Consider the following 22,433-nt stretch of genomic DNA (forward strand, 5'->3'; position numbering starts at 1 on the left):
AGGGGAAAGCCAAAGCTGTATTAATAGGAAATCTGTGTTGCAGAGCCCCTAATTATCCTTGTACAGCCCCACAGAGCCCATAGGACTGAAAAGCAGAGCTCTTGTCCACCCCCCTGTGACTGGTTCTGGCTGTCAGCCGGAGGCTGTGGTCATTACTGGGACCAAATTGCTATTTCTTAACACTGGTTTGTAGCCTGTTCAGGTATTGCTCCAGGCTCCAACTCGGAGATGCCTATCCGAGGGTCACCCAGCAGCAGTGTTAGTTGAGTGCAGCTGATCCTCATTAAATATACACTGTGGCTGGCACAGAATGGATACTCCAAGGGGTGAGAAGAAGAGTACAAGAGTCTCCTCCACTCCTTTGTTCCTGCACGGGGACCAGCCACAATGCTCCCGACCTTGCTCCCGCCCCCTGATGAAAGGTCGAGGGTGAGCCGGATCCACTCTCTCACACCACCCAGCTGAACCAGCCTGCTGTGCCCTCTCACGTGGGGGTGAAGCCGGTGGGGAAAGCCTGGGCTGGCTGCTCCCTCTGCTCTGGCCAGCTGAGTCAGCCTGTGCAGAGCCCCAGGGGAGGGACTGTGACTGCAGCACAGCCCCTCCACTCCCGCAGCGGAGCGCTTCTGGCTTCAAACTCCTGAATCTGGTCCAGAAGCGGCTCTGCTGTGCAGTCCATGATCAGGCTTGGCTACCGATCCGTTCTGATGGGGATTTGGAGTAAGGGAATCAGGATTTGGCCCAGACTTTTTATTGTCAAAGGCGTTTTATGGCCTGGAGCAAAATACACAACAAACGTTAACACGCTACAGAATACAAACCAAAGAAGGGAAATGGGAATATGTGACTGATCGCTCCAGCATGCACTGCAAGGAGCAGCCCACCTCTGCCCCTGCCCCTGCCAGGACAACAGGCAAGAATGGACCCAGCAGACTTTTCTGTTTTGGACTCTTGAGATTCACTGACAGTCCTAGCCAAGCAGGCACTTGAAGAATGACAGGCGTGGCTAGGTGCCTCTTCCATTCAGGACTCCTCCCAGGCTGCATGTGAATCAGCTAAACCAGAATTGCAGGTTTGAGAGAGCAGAATTGCAGGTTTGTCAGAGAGGAGGAGGGAAAGGTTGGGACTGGGAGATACTGCAGCAGCCCTGCGTGGGGATATACCCAGCAATTCCCCATGGAGAACCCGGAGGAAGCCGAGGTGGATATTGACACGCTCATTGAGGAGATGGACTATATTCCTGGTCACTTCCACCTGGAGATGAACCTGAACTTCGAGCCCTGCTCTGCTGTGACTTTCAGAGGGAGGGACATGAAGCTTAAACGAGACAGCCTGATGTATGAGCTAGAGCTTGAGTCTGGCTCCCAGCGATTTGCCATCAGGAACCTGCTCGGGGTCTTCTCCTTCCACCTGGAGGAGATGGAGCAAGCCAAGGAGATCTTCCTGAGCATCTCCCAGGAGGACCCTGACAACCTCAATGCCTGGGCCAACCTGGCCTGTGTGTATGACAGGCTGGACAGCGAGCAGGAAGAGGCTGACTGCACCAAGAAACTAGCCCACTTAATGGGCCTGGGCTCAGAAGACGCATCTCAGGGGGATCCCAGGCTCCGAGCGGCCCGCTGCCTGGCAGAGCAGGGCTACGCTTACGTCTTTGACATTGGGCTTGTGGATGAAGAAGACCGAATGGAGAAACTGACTGCCGGCCTCATGCTCTATGACAAGGCTCTTGCTTATGGGGAGCAGGTCAGTCACACCTCCTACCAATGCGTAGATTGCTGTCTGGTATCACCGGACGTACTTGCCATGTGTCTTTGTAGGCCCTCTACCCTTTGGGCAGAGCAATACAATCATGGGTTCATTATGATAGCAGGAACCTAGAGTAGGAACTAATTTACCAGCTAATAGCTGAGCTTGGGAATGACAGTGCAGACAAGTATAAGCCTGAGGGAGTAAAGTCCTGCCAGGAGAAAGCTTCTGGGAATCGCTCCTATCTTAGTGTTCCGCCCTCCTTCGTGCTGTGTCACTTAAAATTGTTGATCTCTATGGGCCCGATCCTGCAGATCAGCCCCTATAAAGGCAACACGATTCTGTAGCTGGATGGGATTGTGGAAAGTTTTAAACCTGTTTTAAGTTACTCTGGTCTTACGTGATCAGAATAAACAGTGTTCTGCACTTCCAGCCTTATCTTCTCTAGCTGTTCAAACAAAGGCGCGTCCTTCTGCACACGCAGTGTGTGGCTGCCCTGTGGGAGCTCATAAAAGGCAGGTGGCTGGTATGCTCACTTAAGGGGAGCGCTTGGGTGGAGAGCTGGTTTTGTTTATCGTTAGAATAAGAATTGCACGGTGTACGCTCTCTGAGACATCAGAACGGATGGAGCATCAGGGTATCACACACACTGAATTTGCTTCAAGACACTAAGTGTGTTCCGTTGGCAAAGCCGCAGAAAATGTCCTTCCTTAAGCCATTCAACTCAAGGATTTGTGTCAAGTGCAAATACTTCTCCCAGCTGTGTTTGGAAAAGGCTTCAAGGCCTTCAGCTAGAAGGTGCTATCAAAATGCTCATTAGTGCTACAGCTTAGTTCATTCCTTAAATTCTTGACCCCAGACATGTTACCTGGGAAGTTCATAACTATTACAGAGAGACAAGGTGGGGGAGGAAATAACTTTTATTGGACCAGCTTCTGTGGGTGAGAGAGACAAACTTTTGAGCTGAGAGCTCTTCTTCAAGTCCGGGTAAGCTCAAAAGCTTGTTTCTTTCACCCATAGAAGTTGGTCCAATAAAAGATATTGGCTCACCCACCTTGTCTCTCTAATATCATGGAAGTAACATGGCACACTGCAAATAGTGTTGCCAACCCCCAACATTCAAAAATCATGAGTAAAGCCCCAGAAAATCCTGAGATAGACTTAGCAAATCATGAGATTTGTACAGCTAATTAATCTGGGATTCTTTTTCTTTGCCTCCTGTTTCCTGAGCCTTTAGGCTGCGCTCAGGGTACATTTTCAACCTTTTCTTTGCAACCCTGAGGGCTAGAAACTTGCTTTTACTTTTAAATGCAAGCTGAGATTCTCATGGAATCACATCACTCCTGGAGCTGGGGCTTTAAAAAAACAATCCCAAGAGTTCGCAACATTTCAGTGAAGGGCAGGATAGAGAACTCTAAGATAGAGAAGCAGATGAAAATGCATAGTAAGAGAATAAATGCTGCATCATTCTCTAGACCCCCTGTTCTAGGATGTTCTGTTGTTTCAGTAAGAAGAAAACTATCAGACCATTTTTTTCATTTTAATTAGGTGCGGGGGATGTCACCGGGTGACTGGCCCTTTAAGGGGAGATAGGTCCAGGGCCCCACCTGTGACCCACTTAACTTGTCTCCCCAGGTGGAGATGAGCAGTGTCACATTTTGTGTGGCTAGAATCAGGCCTTCTGGGGGTGGAGATAACAGAGAAGCCTGAAGAGAATCAAAGGGGAGACTCCAGGTAGGAAGCCCTGGGAGCTGCTGTTCCTAGATGGAGAGCAGGGAGGGACTCAAAGGAGCAGGAGAGCAGCATGAGCTGCTCAGAGACTCTCCCAACTGCCCAGGCAGGAGGGTTCAAGCCAGCAGGGAGCAGCAGCCAGCGAGGATGGCTGGCGGGTGGAGAGGAAGTCTGCTAGAGGAAAGACTCAGCAGGGCCCAGCCTGGGATCACTGCACCAAGGGTTGGGAGCCACCTAGGAAGGCTAGGGGAGTTCTTGTGTATCCAGACCCCAAGAAGGGGTGTTACAGGACACATGAAAGCCTATACTGAGCTTACTGGGAGCCCAAGAGGGGGGAAACTGAGGCAGACGCTAGCCTGAAGCCAGAGTGGGTAGGCAGTGCCGCTACAGGGGATTCAGCGGCTATTTAAAATTCTGTAGTCTGGCATTAAACTTTTCACAGTCCCCGTTCTGCACAAAGCAGGGGGTTAGTGATGCAGGGCCGCTCGGTGTGACTAAGGCGATGGTCTAACACTGAGCGATGTCATTTAGCGCATCACTGAGGCTATTGTCATAAGTGGACTCACGGACAGCACAGTTGTCCCCACATGGAGGGACATCACAGCTAAACACTGCAGAGCAGACAGGAGCTGCCAGGGTGTCAGCAGCCACATGTAACACAGTCAAAGCGATCTGTGCGCATGAAAACCTTGGAATAGCTGGGCAGGTTTCTGATCCCAGGACGTGGGGTGGACCTGTCTGCATTACAGCTCTTAGCCCTGTTTTCCTGAGGCCCTTGACAGTGTAGACAGGCTGATGTTTCTTGTGACAAAGCCATGCTTATGAAAGGCACCAGATAAACAATCCTTGGATTATCCACCGAGCAGGCCCAGCAGACGCTGTAAAACAGGCACTCTTGGCTTGGGCCAGTGATACAGACGTGAAAGGTTCCAGCACACCACCAAAGCCCCAGGCCACCCACAGAGATGTTATTTTAGCCCTTAGGATGGTTCTCCAGGATCAGTCAAGCAGCGGTCAGTTCATACCCAGCCACCTTGCTATAGACATCTCTAGAGCCTGGAGACAATTTGCTTTCTGTTCATATTGCTGTTAACCCCCGCCGGTCTGTGTGAAGTGGCAGAAAGCAGGATAACTCCAGAAAGCAGCTGGACTTGGCCAGGTCTGTGTTTCAGAGAGGGGGGCCCAAGAATATGCAAACAGCAGCTGGGGAAATCGCCCTATCAACACAGGCAGAGTTGGAAATCCTCTTCTGCAGCCTTCCACTGCTATGAGAGTAACCTCAGAACCGAACATCTCCTTTTCAGTTTGTCACCTCTAGAAGGGCAAGGTATAAAGAGCAAGAAGGTTCTGCGGTGAATTATAATTATTTATTTTATTTGTATTACCGGAGCCCCAGCCCAGGACCAGGGCCCCATTGTGCTAGGCACTGCACAAACCCAGAACAAAAGAACAGTCCCTGTCCTAAGGTGCTTACAATCTAAGGATAAGACCAGAGACAACAGATGGTCACAGACAGACAGGGGAGCACAAGGAAACAAGGAGACAATATTGGTCATCCTGATAAATGTGGTCTCAGCCTGACGGGTGTCAAGTTTTTTGTAGTGATCGTGGCAAAAGAGAGTTTTAAGGCACAGTACTGGGACTGTGAAAATCTGGATTCCGCTCCTAGTTCTCCCTATGTTACCTAAATCTCCGTGTGCCTCAGTTCTCCAGAATCAGAAGAATAAGAATCCATCCTTCCCTCCATCCTGTGACTGTCTTGTCTATTTGGAGTGTTAAAAGTTTGGGAGGAAGGGCTCTCTATCATTATGTGGTTGTCCAGTGACTAGCACAATGGGCCCTGATCTCGGTTGCGGCCTCTAGATGCTACTGTAATATAAATATTAAAAGTAGCTGGGACCCAGCTGGTGGGTTTGTATTGGGATGGGAATCTGAATGGTCCCTACATTCGGGGACATTTTAACAGAGGCTTCGTCTACACTAGCAATTTATGTCATATTCATTACTACGTTGCTCAAGGGTGTGGAAAATCCACACTCCTGAGCAATGCAGTTATACCGACTAAACTCCTGGTGTAGACAGTGCTATATTGACAGCAGGGCTTCTCCTGCCGACATAGCTACCGTCTCTGGGATGTAGAAATGGCTCTCAAGTTCCCAGTGTGGGGCTGGTTATGCTTATGGCTGTGTTCAGCTTCCTCCCCTTCCCGAATGGTGATTCCAGCCACCTGAGCAGATGCAGGCTGCAGTGGGCACTGATGCAGTCAAAGTGCGCTGCCTTCTCTGCAACGCACCTGACCCCTGAGTGCTTAGTGAACATTACAGAGACCTGGCTAGCACAAGCTTTGATTTAACACCACCATGAAACAGCTTCATCCTGTCGGAACTTGGTTCGGCCACAGTTAAGTTGAACCCATGATTGAACCTTGGTTGAAAGGCTGCATAGACGTGCTTTGGTCTCCTCCAGGCTAGGCAGCCCGACTGTGCTCGACTCCACTCCACAGGGTATTGGCTGAGGATGGTGCGCTGACTGGGTGATAATACAGCTTGGCCTTGCCTGTGTTGATGGTAGAGCCCAGAACTCTAACGTGGCGCAGTAACATGACTCTTAACATGGTTTGGTCCTATCCACACAGGCCAGGCCAAACCATGCTCTAGAATGAATGGGGCACTATTGTTATAACACGGCAATATACATGGTGTAGATGGAGCCTCACCAGTGTCCAGTCCCAAGTCTGCAGCCACACAGACTGAAGCAGCAATTATCAGAAAGGTGTGAGCTTTCTCCCCTCAATAAATCAATGATTCCACTAACATTATTCCCTTGTAAACACTAAGGGCCAGATTCTCAGCTGGTGTAAATCAATGTCCCTCCATTGATTTCAGGAGAGTGATGCCAACATACATCACTTGCAGATCCAGCCCTGGCACTGCTGATCCTCTTATCCAAACCACCCAGTTTATGTACCTGCCCCTGCCAGCCACTCTATTCACTGTGCAAGGACGCTGCCTAGGAAAAAGGTTGTGAATATACAAAATAATTGACTCTTCTATCAGCTATTCTGTGGATTGCTCAAACCATTCCCGTGCTGGCCACCAGCCTTAAGACATTAGGAGGGGAGCGGTGTTTACAATGTTGACAGCTGCAAAAATGTTGGAGCCATGTGGGCAGGTTGTAGGATTCTGAGGGGCTCCTAGTAAATCTAGTCCAGCAGCATTCATGCCCTTCACTTGAATAATCTCAGGCAGATCTTATCTACTATAGGGCCAAGTGGAATTGTAACTAAACTAAAGCCCTGCAGCTGCGGGGAAAGTGCATGCAGGAACTCTGCAGCACCTCAGGGTGCTGGTTGTGTCTAAACTGCCTGTAGGTGTCCCTGCCGATGAGCAGCCCAACCTAACACCTCTGGAAGTGTTGGGAAAGGAGCAGGTTTCGGTTTAAAAAATGAGGGATTTGAATGGCAAATCTGCTCTCCCAGCTGGAGAGCTTAGCAAAAGCTCAAGTGAGACTTTAAGCCCCAGCCCCAGCCCTGCACTGTGTGGTGGAGACACCCTGTTCAGTGGGAGCGCCAAGAGGCATTGTTCAGGCAGGTGCTCTGCCTCCCCGAGGTCCGGGTCAGCACAGGCATCTCTCTGTTCCAGGGTGCACTGTCTGCTCTGCTGCACAAGGGAGTGGAGGCATAGGCCTGCTCCCTCTGGAGCCATGAGTGTGAGCCTTGTCAGGCTGTGCATTCTGCACAGCGCTGGGTCCACGGCAGGTGTGCATCTGTCACAGCTCCAGTTGCAGAGGCTGGGTCTTTAGTTCAGGTTGTAGCTGCTTATGCTTTTTAACGCTGGTGATCCCTGGTTCAGTTTCTGGGGTGTTGGTCAAAATGGTGGCTATCAGACTTGCACTTAGCAAAGCACAAGGGGCGGGCAGCGTCTTGGTGCCCTCTCCTGCTTTCTCGCTCTTCCACTGAAGGTCAGGCACAACCTGGCTCCAGAGAACATAGCCAGGCGGCTTGTCAGGAGTGATGAGTGATTCTGAGTAGAACTGCTCAGACATTCCCCAGTGGAATGCTTCTCCTAGAATGCCGAGTGGTAAAACTGGAAAAGTTTCATGGTGATGGCTCCCTTTTGACCAAGTTCCAATGGATCCCGCCCTGCCGGGCAGGTTTAGAAAACTGCCTGGTTTCCTGCCAGCTCACCCACCCAGCCCTCCACAGCTGACCAGGGCAATCTGGGTTTCCAGGCTATAAACTCTCAGGCAGCCTGCCTGGTGGGGAGCCAAGAAGCCCTGGGAACTGCGACTCCCAAGCTCCAAGGCTCTCTGTTCAGCTGGGGCTCCCGGACTTACAGCTCCCTGCCAATCCACCAGGTGGCTGCCAAAGAGCCCGGAAGTTCGGAGCGCCAGCTAATGGCTCCTCAGCAGCCAGAGCTTCCAGAGTCCTCAGCTCAGGGACAGCCCGCTGGGCAGAATGTCTCTCAGCTGGGCTTCCATTCCCTTTCATGGAGACTTTCAAAATTGTTGGGTTCCATTCCAAATTGAAACATCTCAGTCCTCCCTGGAACAGAATTCCCTTTCTCCGCACAGCTCTAATTTTGAGGTACCCAACTTGAGCCACTTTAAAGAGACCTGTTTTTTGGAGGGCTGGGTGCTAAGCACTTTCTACAGAACCCTGCCCCCTTAGGCATGTCTCAAGTTGGGCATCCAAAAAGTTAGGCATCAAAATCATGTGTCGAATTCCTTTCTCATTTAGTGCTGGCTGCTTCCTTCTGCATCATGATCCATAGTCTTGCTAGGCCATTTAAGTATGGGTTTATTTTATTTATGTGCACAGATAAAATGAACCCACAAAGAAATCAAAAAAGAAACTTAAACGGAATACCTTCTAAACAATCCAGCCCAGCTCAGCGCTCTCCAAACCCATTAACTTGCAAAATCTGCTCCACCGCCAGGTCTAAAGGGAATAGCAATTAGCACTTTGCCCACAACCCATTACAATTAAATGCGAACAGAGCCACCAGATGGGAGTATAGATCACAAAGCTGGTTCACTTTCAACAGATCATGGGCAAAGTACCAGGAACAGTGCTTGGTTCAGCTTCAGCCAGGGAGGAGGAATAGCCTTTCCAATTGTATTCAGTTCTTCTAATGAACTAGGAGTGCAAGTTTCCTCCCTCCAACCTTAGAGGATCCCCACATGCTTCCCAAACAATCTGTAAGACCTTCACAAGTGCTGAGTACCCACAAATCCCATTGAAATCAAGGGAGTTGCTGGTGCGGAGCACCTGATTCAGCATTCCTAACGTTGGTATCAGTGGAGGCTGAATGAGCGAGGGTCTGCAGAAACACTTCTCCCGTGAATGAAAGGCAGCCACCTCTGGGGGAGTGGTGGCAGCCAGGCAGGCGGCTGGAGCACACCATGGTGCACAACAGCTGGTCTGGGGAATGCTAGCCAACAACCGTCCGCAGGGCAAACTCCTGGTGTTACTAGAATGTGCCATGAGATGTTTAAAGTTGGGTTGGCCCTATTAGGGTATGTCTACAATGCATGCTAAGCTCGGGCTCCAACTCAGGTTTCAGCCAAGCCCCTTTTCTGTCCACATGCACACTCGGGTCAGCAAGCACTCAGGACCCAGGTCCTAGGACCCTCCTAGTGGAGTGGGTCAGAGCCTGAGTCCCGCTGTGACTTGGGTCCAAGCGGTCATTTTGCAGTGTGGATGCAGGTCAAGCCACAGACCCAAGTCAGAAGGTCTACATGGTGCAGTATGGATGCGTTAGCACGGCTGTGAGAGCTGGGTTCAGGTTTACAATGCAGTGTGGATGCAGCATGGGCTTGGAAATAAGTCCACAAGCCCGGGTCCCACAGACCCAGGTGTACAATGCAATGTAGACATACCCCTGGACACCAGCCCACCTTGGGGTGCTGTGGAGCCTCCTGCCCCACGGGGGGAAAGCATTGTGCTGCAGGAAGACATAAGGCTCCCTGGAGCTTCCCAGCACACAATGTGAGCACATCCGCTATCCTGTGTTTTAGCAGAGCGGGCTGGCTGCAGAGGGTGGGCAGGGCAGTGGCCTCACCTCCTGCCCACCACCACCATCTCCTATCAGGAGCCTAGTGCCCCAGAGACATCTCTGGACTTGGGAGATCACAAAAACTGCAATGATGCTGTGGGGAAAAGGCTCCGCCTCTGCACACCTGCCAGGCACCATCTTCCCCAGGCTGCCCATGCACGACACTCACAGCCTTGATGTCTAAACATCCTCCCAAAGGGCAGTCAGTTCCTTGGCCGCAACAGGATGAGAGGGTCATTGCAGGCACGGTGGGGGGCTGTGCTCTCGGAGTTTAGACATTTGGAACCAGTCGCTTGGCTCACAAAACTGTCCCTTAGGGCAGCTACGCACCTGGAACACTGTTAGCTGGCGTTTCTGCAGTGAGCTGGCGTTTCTGCTTACAGCAGCAGGCTAAATATCAGCCAAGTGCTTTCAGATATTTATAGTGCACTGAGAATTCTCTTTCATTGGAACATATTTCTGCCACCTACGTGGTATTAGATCCAACAAGCCGACAGCTCTTCACCACAGAATCTCCTGGCTATTTTGAAGGCTTTATATTTGTGAGTCTGTTATTCCTGTCGTACGTCCCCATTTGTCCTTCCCTTACACACCAGTGAAAGATGCTAGCCCTCTGCACCTCTGCAGCTGCTGCTGTTTGAGCATCTCAAAGCACTTTGCAAACATGAATAAATTTAGCATCAACCCCTCTCTGAGGACGGCATTATTATTATCCCCTTGTAGCAGATAGGGAACCTGAGGCACATGAGTTAAATCCTTGTCCTACAGAGTATGTAGGAGTTTTGACTTCATTGGGGGGCCAGGATTTAACACTGCAGATTTGATGCTCCAGGGCCTTGCACCTTGTGTGTTATTTACACCAGTGAAAAGTGGGTGCAAACACAATCGGAGCAGATTGGCAACTTTTATAGTGACTCTGCACAAGAGTGAAAGCCTGCACAATGCAGAGACAAGGTGGGTGAGGTAATACCTTTTATTGGACCAACTTCTGTTGCGGAGAGAGACAAGCACAGACTTTATCCTGGGACTAATACAGTACCAACAACACTGCGTGCACAGTGCAGTTACCAAGAAGACTCTGAACTGAGCCAGGCAACACAGAAGGCCTCTGGGAGAGCTGAGAACAGAACTCCAAAATCTCCTGATTACCAGCACTGTGTTGTGCTCATGAGACCATCCTTTCTGCAAAGTGAGTGGAGACAAATCGGCCCTTACCTCCTGCTCCCTGTGCGCCTGCATGAGGCAGCAAAAATACTGTGTGTAACCCTCGCTAACTTCCCCAATTCCTTCCTCCCTGAATCCTCAGTACAGGGCAGGAAGGTGATACTTTGTTTGGGAAAACTGTCCATTTGGTTTCTCCACCTCACTGGTGCAACTGGCTGGCTGGGCCTGTGCTTGCTAAGCTGCTGTCCATGCCAATGACGCAGTGAGCAGCTACAGTAGGGAATCGCTCTGTTCTGGATACGATAAGCGGGAGCCAGGATTGTTGTAAGGCATTGCTTTGCCTCAACCTTCGGCTTTCATCACAAGAACACGCTAAACCATCCCCACCCCCAGCATGTGCCGTCTTCTGTGTGTCAGCCTTGGAGACTTGTGCTCTCTGGGGCAGGGGCTTGCTTTCTTTGTGTGCCCTATGCAGTGCTGAGCGCAGTGTGAATAATATAAGTAATACTGAGAATGTTTGCTCCTTTTAATTGTACCTGCATCCACCTCTTGGAAACTGCTAGCCTGGCTAATATTGCAATCCCTCTGCCCATTGCGTTATGTACTGTCCACCAAGACTTACCCCATTGCACTGTCCTGTGCAATTCCCATTTAAACAGAAAGCCCTCTCTTCTCTGAGCAGAGTGAGGGGACTGTGCTGCAGGCAAAGAACCTGACAAGCCTTATCTCCATGTTGCTGGCCCAGACTGGCTCTGCTATGTACCATTTTTAAACACAGTAATGTATACAACAACCTCATAGGATGCAGACTTATACAGACACACGCTTCATGGAAACCCTCTTCTAATCTGCACAGAACAGAGTAAGCACTAATAAACCACCCTGAGTGGAATGGTATAGCCCAGCTGCGGAAATAGGGGGAAGAGAGGAAATCCATGTGTCTGTGAGGACACCTGCATTCAGGGAAGTGCCTTCTAATGGGTAGCCCTGTGGCCTGGGAGTCGGGATTCCTGTGTTCTAGTCCTCGCTCTGCCACAGACTCCTCAGACCATCCTTTCCCCCCTCTATAAAATGGAATTATTAGTGCTTTGCTTGTGAACCAATTGCCATTGACACTATAGACCTTAAAAGGTTTTACAAAGGTGGATAAGCATTACTGTCCCTTCTTACCGGTGGAGAAACTGAGGCACATAAGCCCAAGGTCTCACCGCAAGTCTTTGGCAGAGTCATAAGCAGACTCCTGACTACCCGCTCTGGCTCAAGGCACTAGACTGCAGCTGTTACTCTCTGTGGGGTACTCCCCCAGTGGGTTGAGGATTCACTCCTGCGTGTTTACAAGGTGCTTTGAGATCCCTGGATGAAAGTGCAACGTCTACTGTGGAACTTAAAGGATAGCGTGAAAGGGCAGAGGTTTGCATGACATACTGAATGGGTTTTGAAAGGGACCGCCTCTGTTTCAGAGGGAGCCTTTGTGTCAGATTTTGGCTTGGTAAAAACTCATGGTGCGCCAATGACGCTACACTGATTTACACAGGTGAGGATCTGGCCCGGCGTCTTTTATTGAGTAGCGAAGTAAGAAAGTTTTGAGTGTTGTTTTCCTGGCAAAGTGCACGTTCGTCTTGCCTCTGGATGTCTAGTTTCATAGGCCACTGGATTCGGGAGGGCGATTTTTCAGGTGTTAATGATGACTTTCCTACAAACCTTTCCCTATTTCAGATCCCCCTGGAGGAGAAGAGAAGCTGGTACTTCACTATGGCCACTCTGTACATCAGGTAAGAGAGGGAGTGCCTGGCGCGGAGCTGGAATAAGAGAGCGGAACAGCACCAAACACCTTCTCCGAGGGTGCCATGAGAAATAAACAGTGGCAGATTACACTGGAATGGGGGAGTTTGCCTGCACCCTGGCAGACCATCTGCTTTGTTTCTTGGGCAGTTGTAGCAAGGACTATGAGATGCCTACACCTGGCTCAGCCAAGGCAAAAGCATTGAGAGCAGGGACCGATAGCTCCAGTCTGGAATGGATTGTGACTGCCCCAGGTGATAGGTGCTAGTTAACCTCTCTCCAGGTGAATTAAACAGCCAGTCTGTTCAGACCCCATTCAGGACACTATCAAAATCCCTGTGACAGATCCCCTAGAACGATCTCTTTGAGCCACAAGCCAGGGAGTTTCCTTAGTTGTTTCCTTACTAGCATGTTTAATTTGTTCTGATTTCTCAGGGGCATTTTACCTTTGATTCCCTGTAGGAACTCCTCACAGGCCAACATTTCCTGTTCTCTGGTGACCATGGAGGGGAGGTGGTGTGTCCCTGGCTGTGGTGCATGGGAGACATTTCTTCAGTCAGATCAGGATTTGCCCCTGGTGCAGAGAAAGGGATTTTCTACGTAGAGATGAGTGGCTTTTTTCACTCTCTTTTTAGTGCACAGCAAACCAAAGCACACCCCTCTAGTGAGGCCTGGGCTAGCAAGCGGTGGAAAACAGGTAATGCATCAGGGGAACTGAAACCAACTTAGCATCACAGTACAATGGCGCCAAATGCCAGGGGGAAGTGGATTCCACAGACAGAGGAGGACTTGTGTAAACGACCGGGAGGGAAATCTTGGTTCCACTGAGCTCAGTGGCAAAACTCCCAATTATCTCAGTGGGGCCTGGAGTTCACCCTATATCAGACTCGTTCTTTCTTTCTGCCTGGTAGGAGAATGGGCTTCATAGAGAAACTCAGATACCATGGCCATGGGCACTGAATTAGTGAATAGTGAGGGCAGAGTTCATTCTACCTGGCATAGGGTGGCTGGCCCTTTAAAGGAGTTGGGCCTAGCCCTCCTTTGCCTAGTTACCTGCCTCTCCAGTGATGGCTCTGAGGCCAGGGATCAGGTGATAAACTGCAAGTCACTGCGCCCAGATCCACAAAGGTATTTAGGCTCCTAAATTCTGGGCCTTGGCCCTTAGATAACAGGCCAAACAAGCAGCCCCGCTGAGAGCGAGACCCAGGGGAGACTCTGGGTCTGGGCCTGATTTCATGAGTAGATTTGCGTTGTGCTGTTTGATTTGGAGAAATAAAACTAAGCCCATAAGAAAGGGCCTTGAAATTCTGCCCCTAGCCCTGAGTCGCCTCCCACACACCCAAATTGCTGCTGCTGACCCAGCACCAGCCGCTGCAGAAGTCACGGAAAGTCATGGAACCCATGATCTCCGTGACAGATTCACAGCCTTAATTATAGTTACAACTAGCAAAAAGAGCATCAGGTGGGAGATAAAACCTCATGTTTCAGGGCTCAAAACAATTTATAACTAGTAGGGATTAGGATTAGATGTTTGTGGGGGGCAGATTACCCCAGATCTGCCTACTGCAGAGTTCGTACACTTTCCTGTGAAGTGTCTGGTGCTGGCCACTGTCAGAAACAGAATACAGGACTAGATGGACTGTGGGTCCGATCCAGTATGGCAACTCCCTATGTTCCACAGTTGCAATGCAGTGGAGAATCAGGCCCCTGAGTTCCAATCCTGACTCTTTGTTGACTCGCTGTGTAACCTTGGACAACTTGCTCGTTTGTGTAGCTAGGATCCAGTAACCAAACTGCTCCTGCTCTTACAGATTAGATGGGATCCTGATGAACAAGGGAAATGATGAGCAGAAGCGGCTGCCCTCCTTTAACAGAACGCTGGCTCTGCTTCGACAAGTGACCAAGTCCTCAAATTCTCACTACAGAGGTATGAGAACCAGCTCATTCCAGGCACACTCCATTCCTCTGCATGAGAAGCAGGGCTCAGACCGCAACTCACCAAGCTTTTCACACCTGCCTGCCTAAGGTTAGGCTCATACATGAACGTGGCCTTATATGCAGAAGAGCTAAGGACCTACAGATCCCATTTCTGGTAGCAACTAAGGCCCCGATTCAGCAGGGTGCTTAAGCAAGTGTCTAATTTAAAGTACATTAATAGTCTCATTGAAGCAAATGGGACTAGTCGCATACTTAAAGTTAGTCACGTACTGAAGCACCTTGCTGAATCAAGGTCTAAAAGTTATCATACAATGGTTGTTGGGTGGCCTGGGTGAAATAAACTGATGGTCTCAGTCCAGTTCCTAGTCAACAGAGATCAGGGAAATAACATTTTCAACAGCAGCACAATTGCAGCTTATTGGCAATCTCAGCAGAGAAGCCAGAGAGCAGGCAGATCCTGGAAAGTTACCTAACCTCTGACCCCTTAGAGATCTGGGGTGGGGTTGAAGTACATGGGCAGGGCAGTGCGTGGGCAGTTTGCACTGTCAGTCTTCATGCTGCAGATAAACCAAGTACTCCAGGCTCCTGGGCACTTCTCAGAAGCACTAAATTCACTAAACTAAACTAACTTTGAAATGCATCTTTTGCCAAAGCGGCTCAGTTGCCAAAGTGAAATGTCCCTTCAGCCTGATTGTGCAGGATGGATAGCTTCTAATATTAGTGTCTTTACTGCTAACCTGCTCTGACTTTTGTTCTCCACCCCCTCTAGCTCTGGCCTGGTGCTACCTCGGGATGCTGCTGGAAAGGAAAGAGACGTTTTCCACCACCCCAATGGGGATCCATGACTGTGGTTACTCTGGGACTGGGCCCCTTGATTGCTTTGGCAAGGTGCTTTTTTACTTCATTGCTAGGGTGTAATGAGAAGACTTGTGGAAGTCCCCATTGCTCACTCCTTTATACCTACATCCCCTATAAGCCATGCAGATTGCCATCTCTCTCCTCTGCATTCCCTTCTTATCTGCTCCTTCCCCGTCACTCCATCCTCATGCCTCCTTTTCCCTACTCTGAGGCACTCCAGAATGAGCAGTACGTATCAGGCAAAGCCAGCAGAGCTTAGGATCTCTGTTTTACACAAGCAGACCTCACCATCAAGGACACTGGGTCAGATTCTCAGGTGATGTGAATCAGCCTTGTTCCACTGACAACAAGAGCTACCCCTTACTGCAGCCCAGGGGCCCAAGCTGTAAGATGAGGCTGGAGGAAGCATCCAGGAGTTAATTTTTGTTAAGGGTGCAGAAGTTCTAGGGATGGGAGAGTCCCAAGGAATGGGGAGAAAGTAGAAGGATTAGGCTGGGTGTTTGTTTTACTCCTCCCAGCCTCCACACCTTATATAAGCACCTGAGCCTCCCTCTGACTACACCCCTGCTCCCAATGCAGCACAGAAGCTGAGGAACCACATGCCCCACTGGCAGCCCTGCCTGGGTTACATGTGCAACTCAGTAGTCCTGCCAGCTCTCAGTTAAGATTATAATCACACAAGGCAGCGCTGGCATGTACAGGCCCAAGCCACCCACCCAGTCAGGATCCAGAGCTAAACTCTCCCAGAACTCAGGGGTGGCTTGAGCCATGGTTTGGGCTGACATCCACCTCCACCAAGAACAGCGGCGAAGGCTATTGCCGTTATTAGTCTGGTCTAGCCTTATGGGAGTGCATGAAGAGGGAGGAAGAAGGAGTCTCCTCCCCCTTTCAATGCCCTATACAGAGTGCAGGCACAATTCCAGCACCTGCACGTGCCACTCTATGGAGGGCTGGCAAGGAGGCAGGGCTATAACCCAGTCCCCATTCCACAATGGCCAGCAAAGCTCACCTCATACACAACCATGCTCTCCCTGCATTGCCTCCCAGAGTTCCCTGCTGGGATAGTGTGGCTCCAGACCTGTATCTGTACAGCCCTTAATCAGCTGCCAAGATGCTGTGGTAATGGGCCTGGTGCATTAACCTAAGCCAATTACTTTGGAGTTTTAAAAAAAGAGCACATGATATGGAAACTTTAAGGTGCTTCCTGTTTCTGAGGTAGTAGCTGCGTCCTGTCTTAAATAATGTAGACACTGAGGTGTTTATTAGTCCAGGGTGTCAAGGCCAAGTTGTAAGCAGCCAGACCTAGTGGTCAGAGCTGGAGTCCAAAGTCAGGAGTTGAGTCAGGCTGGGTCAGGAAACCGGGAGATCAGAATCACAAGCCAGAGGTCAGGAGCCAAGCCAGGGGAGCAGGAAGCACCCAATCCAGTAAAAGGTGAATCCCAGTTGTTCAGACAGCTGTCCTGTTCCTGACTTAAGTAGGGCCAGCGGGCCAATCGGCTGCTCTGGGACTCCACCAATAGGATGTCAGGGGTGGGCCCTCAAACTGGGGCTGTGTTTCCTGGGTCAGACCTTGTCAGCAGGCTGCCAAATGGAGGGTTGAAGTGTGGCTGCTCCTATGGGCCTGGGTTGAAGGCCAGGGGTTATGACACAGGGTATGGTTACTACTGAGTTAGCAGAAGGAATCATTGGGTGGTGGCTATTCTGGGTCAGAATCTAATGCCTCTCCTTACAATGGGTAGCTTATGCTCAGCCAATGATCCCATTGACTTTAATGAGGCTGGATCATGCATGGAGAGAGGTGCTACTCAATAAGACAGGGTATCAGAATCTGCCCCTAAATATTTAGGAGAAATGACCAGCTTTTTCTTCTTCCTCTTATTGGCTAGGTGAAATGAGAAGTTGAGGCAACCATGTTTGTTGAGGGCATGTGGATGCCAAGCCCTGAGGGCAGCTGTCATAAATATAAAGGGAAGGGTAAACACCTTTAAATCCCTCCTGGCCAGAGGAAAAACCATTTCACCTTTAAAGGGTTAAGAAGCTAGGATAACCTCGCTGGCACCTGACCAAAATGACCAAAAGGACCAATGACCGATGAAGTGAGCTGTAGCTCACGAAAGCTCATGCTCAAATACATTGGTTAGTCTCTAAGGTGCCACAAGTTCTCCTTTTCTTAATGAGGAGACAAGATACTTGCAAAGCTGGAGGGGGGGAGAAACAAAGGCTCTCTCTGTCTGTGTGATGCTTTTGCCAGGAACAGGAAAGGAATGGAGTCTTAGAACTTAGTAAGTAATCTAGCTAGAGATGCGTTAGATTCTGTTTTGTGTAAATGGCTGATAAAATAAGTTGTGCTGAATGGAATGTAGATTCCTGTTTTTGTGTCTTTTTGTAACTTAAGGTTTTGCCTAGAGGGATTCTCTATGTTTTGAATCTGATTACCCTGTAAGGTATTTACCATCCTGATTTTACAGAGGTGATTCTTTTACTTTTTTCTTCAATTAAAATTCTTCTTTTAAGAACCTGATTGCTTTTTCATTGTTCTTAAGATCCAAGGGTTTGGGTCCGTATTCACTTATGCAAATTGGTGAGGATTTTTATCAAGCCTTCCCCAGGAAAGGGGGTGTAGGGTTTGGGGCGGAATTTGGGGGGAAAGATGTTTCCAAGCGAGCTCTTTCCTGGTTATATATCTGTTAGACGCTTGGTGCTGGCAGCAATAAAGTCCAAGGGCAAAAGGTAAAATAGTTTGTACCTTGGGGAAGTTTTAACCTAAGCTGGTAAAAATAAGCTTAGGGGGTTTTCATGCAGGTCCCCACATCTGTACCCTAGAGTTCAGGGTGGGGAAGGAATCTTGACACAGCAGTAAAGCAGAGTGCAGGAATCTGCATAATTAAAAATACCATGCCATTGTGAGTCAGTACCCATGCAGCTTTTGACTCATCATCTGAGTCTCAACAAATTACAGTCAGTCAGTCAGTCACAAAAGCCAGTCTGTGAATAACACAGACGGTCCAACTGAATTCAGGGATGTTTGATCAGTACAGTAAGGGGCAGTTCACTGATGGAAATATGTTTTGCTTTCTTGGTTTCAAAAGGCAATAGAAATAGCTAGTGACAATCCTCCCACACTAAACCGACTGGCAAAAATTTTCCACTTCCTGGGCAAGCAAGAAATGGCTATGGGAATCTGCAATATGGCGCTAGATGTCCTACAAGATCCAGAGCTCAACTGGCAGGCCTACTGCACGCGGGCCAAGGTACGTAGCTTGTCTTTGACACCAAATCTTCAAGGGCCCATGCTACATTCTGAACCAGAGCCAGAGCAGCCCCTACCTTTGCCAGGGACTGGCCTTGTGGCAATATTTCTAGCAACCTCGTCATTTGCACAAGATTTTAGCCTATGCTAAACTTACCAAACAAACGCAATAACTCACATTTCTGTCTATGTTGTTTTGATTTCTGGAGTGGCACCTTGCACAGGCTTCAGCTCATCCTGGGAAGCCCACTGGAACATACAATTTTCTTCTGAAAGGGACTGCATCCTCGCCTTAAAAAAGTAAGGCTCCGCTGCAGCAAAGTGCATAGGCACATTCATCACTTTAAGCACGTGCGCAGTGCCGCTGACTGAAATGGAACTATTCACCTGCTGAAAGTGAAAGATGTGCTTATGTGCTCTGCTGAAAGTGAAGCAGGTGCCTAAAGTTCCGCTGAATTGGGGCCTAATTTAAGAAACTAAGTAAGCATGTGCATATAGTACCCTTCATTTCCTCTTCTAACCTGTTGTACAGTGTTGCTCTGTGGCGTGAAACAGCGGCCATGTTCCACCCCAGAGGTGGCTGTATGTCAGTGGTGGGTGAAATGATCCCTCTGTTTAGTTTGTTGCTTCTAGGTAAAAGGCATCATAGGAGATGTACATTGTTGCTGTAAATATTAATAATTATGGAAACTGATCTGGTCCATCAAGGTATCAACATTTCTCTTACGGTGTCATTACACAAGAGCAGGTTGGTGGACTCTTGGGTCTGATCCAAAGCCCATTGAAGTCAATGAGAATCTTCCCATTAACTTCAGTGGCCTTCGGATGGGGCCCCAAATCTCAGGAAGGTGCTTGAGTTCCAGCAGAAGGTAATGCTGGTTTGCTGCCACTCTCCACCCAGAATAAAAACCTTCTGCTGCCTCCCTCCTTCCAGGAGCCAGCCTGACTCTGTGTGTTTCCATTAAGGGCTTTATTTGACAGAAGATCTATGAACTTCCAAAATGCAGAATCCCTGTGTAAGACCATTAATCTGCTTTTCAAGCCCTGCCAGCTGAGTGCAGTCAGCCAACTGGAGAGGGCATTTGCCAAGATCTGCAGCCTTTCCGTGCCACTGGTGAATATTGGAGGCATCATTTGAATAAGCATCTTCATCCCTGAGTGGCTTGCCAGCTGATTCACCCAGGATACAGGCCCCAGGGGAGATTTCTCTTGGAATATGGGGCTCACCAGGCCTGGCCTTGTACTCAGGAGTCAAATTCCTCTTCATGATCAGAGGAGCCTTTCACTGAGATGGCTCCTGGAAATGGCTCTGTCTGTGCCAAGGGATTCCACTAGGGATTCCCGATAGCCGAAGCTAAACACTAGAAAAGAAGCTATCATTGTCCTGGGCTATGTTATGTGATAGTCAAAGCAGTCACCCAAAGGGAAAATAAGCTGGGGAGGAAGGATGGTCTTATAGTTAAGGAGCCAGTCTGGAGATCTGAGTTCAGTTCTGGCTCTGCTCAGGCTCCTTGTTACCTAGGGTAACATTTTCAAATGTTAATAAGTGACTTAGCTACCTAAGTCTAATTTTCAGGCATTTGGGAGCCAAAGTCTTATGGACTTTGAATGAGACATAGGCTCCTAAATCACTTAGGATCTTTTGAAAGTGTTACCCTCTACCTGTCTGTACCTGGGTGTCCTTATTTGTACAATGGTGTTCATGATTCCTACCTCAAATAGCCAGGGGTATTGTTACTGGTTATTTCCTATTATAACAGCAGCAAAGTATTGAAATGGGAGTTGATTGGTTGGTTTTTAAATAAACCTGAGATTAATTCTCACTTTATTTATTTTTTAAGACAAGAAATATTCAATTGCTTAAGAAATAAGTTGCCTCACAAGTGAATGTTCAGGCTGTCCTGGGTATCTTTAGTATGTGACTAGACCTATCCTTCAAAGGAGGTTTCTAATTTCTCTTGAAGCTCAGCTGCATGCAGGTATGAGGCCAAAAAATGCAGCATTAGGGGGTTTCTAAAAGCCAGACTGTGTCTTAAATAGACTCAGCTTCAGAAGACTACAAAACAATATAAAACAAAGGGCTTGATTCTGCAGTTCTTACTCAGGTAAAACTCCTAGGGTCGCCAATGGGGTGCAGTGGTGCAACCGACAGAAGCATATAGTGCTCCCCAATTCCTATTCGTATAATAGTATCATTAGATCAATTGGTATTTACATCCTCATCACTGTGAAAGCGAATTCCAGTAACTGGTCAACACATCTCCAGGAGGTGTGTGGAACTATGTTGTCCTAGGCACTCAGACACTTTGGGAATGGTCAAGATAGATAGCTCCTGGGCTCATGTAACCTGGCTTGCAGTGGAGCTACACTGATTAACCCCAGCTGAGGATCTGGCCCAATGTGTTCCATTTTTTTTTTACTAATATTAATATACTTAGTGCTATATATGTTAAAACGGCCCTACAAGCATGAACTAACCCCAAATATTGTGGCAGGAGGGATAACATTGAAACTGGATGTATACCAGAATGAGTTTCCTCCTGTGTTTAGATCCACATTAAGCTCTATCTGCGAGATCTGGAACGTGCAAAGATGGGTTTGGGAGGCATGCCAGACAGGAAAAATCTCACCAGTGCTAAAGAGGACCTTGAAAGTGTTGTAAAGGTTTGTCCGTGCTTGAAGACATACCTGGAGATAGGCCAGGTGAGTAAATACACAGATGCTCTCCCAGTGAGATCAGTTGCTGCTTTTTTCATGTCTTCATGTTTTTATTTACATTCACTACTTAAAGAAACAAGAGGAACAATAGAATGTAGAAACATTGAAGGCTCAGTCCTGGTTCTTGGGGTATGTCTGTACAGGAAAAGCTGGACAAGGGCTAGCCTACACAAACTAGCTTGAATCCAATTAGCAGTGAAGATAGCACAGCATGGGGTCCTGGGTGAGCTAGCGAGCCATGTATGTACTCAGGGTCCCTGCTGGACTTATACTACCTTTGCTGAAGCCAACAGCGCATTGTCTTCACTGCCGTTGTTACCAGTGCTAGCTGGATTCACGCTAGCTTGGGCAAGCTAGCCTGTGCCCAGCTTTTGCTGTGTAGACGTACCCTAAGAGCTGGAGGGAGGTGAACTGGAGTGCTCAAATGATGGTTGTGTATAATGTATGCAGACTGGCCCAGAGCATCGACTATGCTGTGGCCACTTTGCATGGTCCACTGGTGGATTCTGCTAACGAATGTTACCCCGGCGTAGTACAGTCATCTCAGGCAGTAGTAAAAGGCTCTGCAGTTTCCTTGTAAACCATGGCTGTGAATCTGCAGTCATTCTGTCATTATGTCCTTCTAGGTCTACTATTACATGGGTGTTGATGCCATGCGGGAACTATTCCCAGTGGATGAGACGGCACTGGACAATGCTTTGGAGTTCTTTGCGAAAGCCATGGAGTTTGACCTGGGAGATACACTACCGGAAATACAGCTGCTTAGAGGGAAATGCCTGCGGCTTAAAAATGAGGAGTCCAATGCCATTGGGTGCTTCAAGCGAGCCATAGAACTGGACGATGTGGGCTCCACCTACACAGAGAGTTTCCGGTGCCTGATGGAGACACTTCTTATGCTGTTCAGTCAGAAGAGGGTGAATGCCGAGATGCTGATGCAGGAGGTAGAATTGTGGGTAAAGAAGGCTGAGGAGAAATACCCAAAGCAGCGTGTCCACCAGGAGCTGAGACTGGTGTGTCGCAATCACACAACAGAGGTGATCGAGCTCTCCAAAGCCATGGTCACCAGAGGGAATACCGAGCTGGTGAAGATGCTGTTTGAGACAATAAAGACTGACTTTTCCAAGCCCAAACTAAATGAGCGATCACTCTCCTTCTGAACAACCGACGTCGGCATCATGTCATGCAGCACAACT

General features: G+C 48.9%; 1 protein-coding gene across 1 annotated transcript; it reads left to right on the forward strand.

Moving 5' to 3' along the window:
- Positions 1-1,173: 1,173 nt before the first annotated feature.
- TTC22 (tetratricopeptide repeat domain 22) lies at positions 1,174-22,397 on the forward strand. The gene is made up of 7 exons (XM_077825151.1): positions 1,174-1,740; positions 12,411-12,466; positions 14,288-14,403; positions 15,184-15,302; positions 18,362-18,523; positions 21,073-21,225; positions 21,867-22,397. The coding sequence occupies exons 1-7, from the start codon at positions 1,174-1,176 to the stop codon at positions 22,395-22,397; spliced, it is 1,704 nt and encodes a 567-aa protein (XP_077681277.1).
- Positions 22,398-22,433: the final 36 nt, after the last annotated feature.

Source organism: Eretmochelys imbricata, chromosome 8 (genome assembly GCF_965152235.1).
Source record: "Eretmochelys imbricata isolate rEreImb1 chromosome 8, rEreImb1.hap1, whole genome shotgun sequence".
NCBI lineage: Eukaryota > Metazoa > Chordata > Testudines > Cheloniidae > Eretmochelys > Eretmochelys imbricata.

What these genes read in the sequence shown, in the direction of transcription:
- TTC22 (XM_077825151.1), top strand. Translation starts at nt 1,174, where the DNA reads ATGGAGAACCCGGAGGAAGCCGAGGTGGATATTGACACGCTCATTGAG. An exon ending in CTCAAATTCTCACTACAGAG is followed by an intron (nt 14,404 to 15,183) that starts GTATGAGAACCA and finishes CACCCCCTCTAG; the next exon opens with CTCTGGCCTGGTGCTACCTC. An exon ending in CCTACTGCACGCGGGCCAAG is followed by an intron (nt 18,524 to 21,072) that starts GTACGTAGCTTG and finishes TCCTGTGTTTAG; the next exon opens with ATCCACATTAAGCTCTATCT.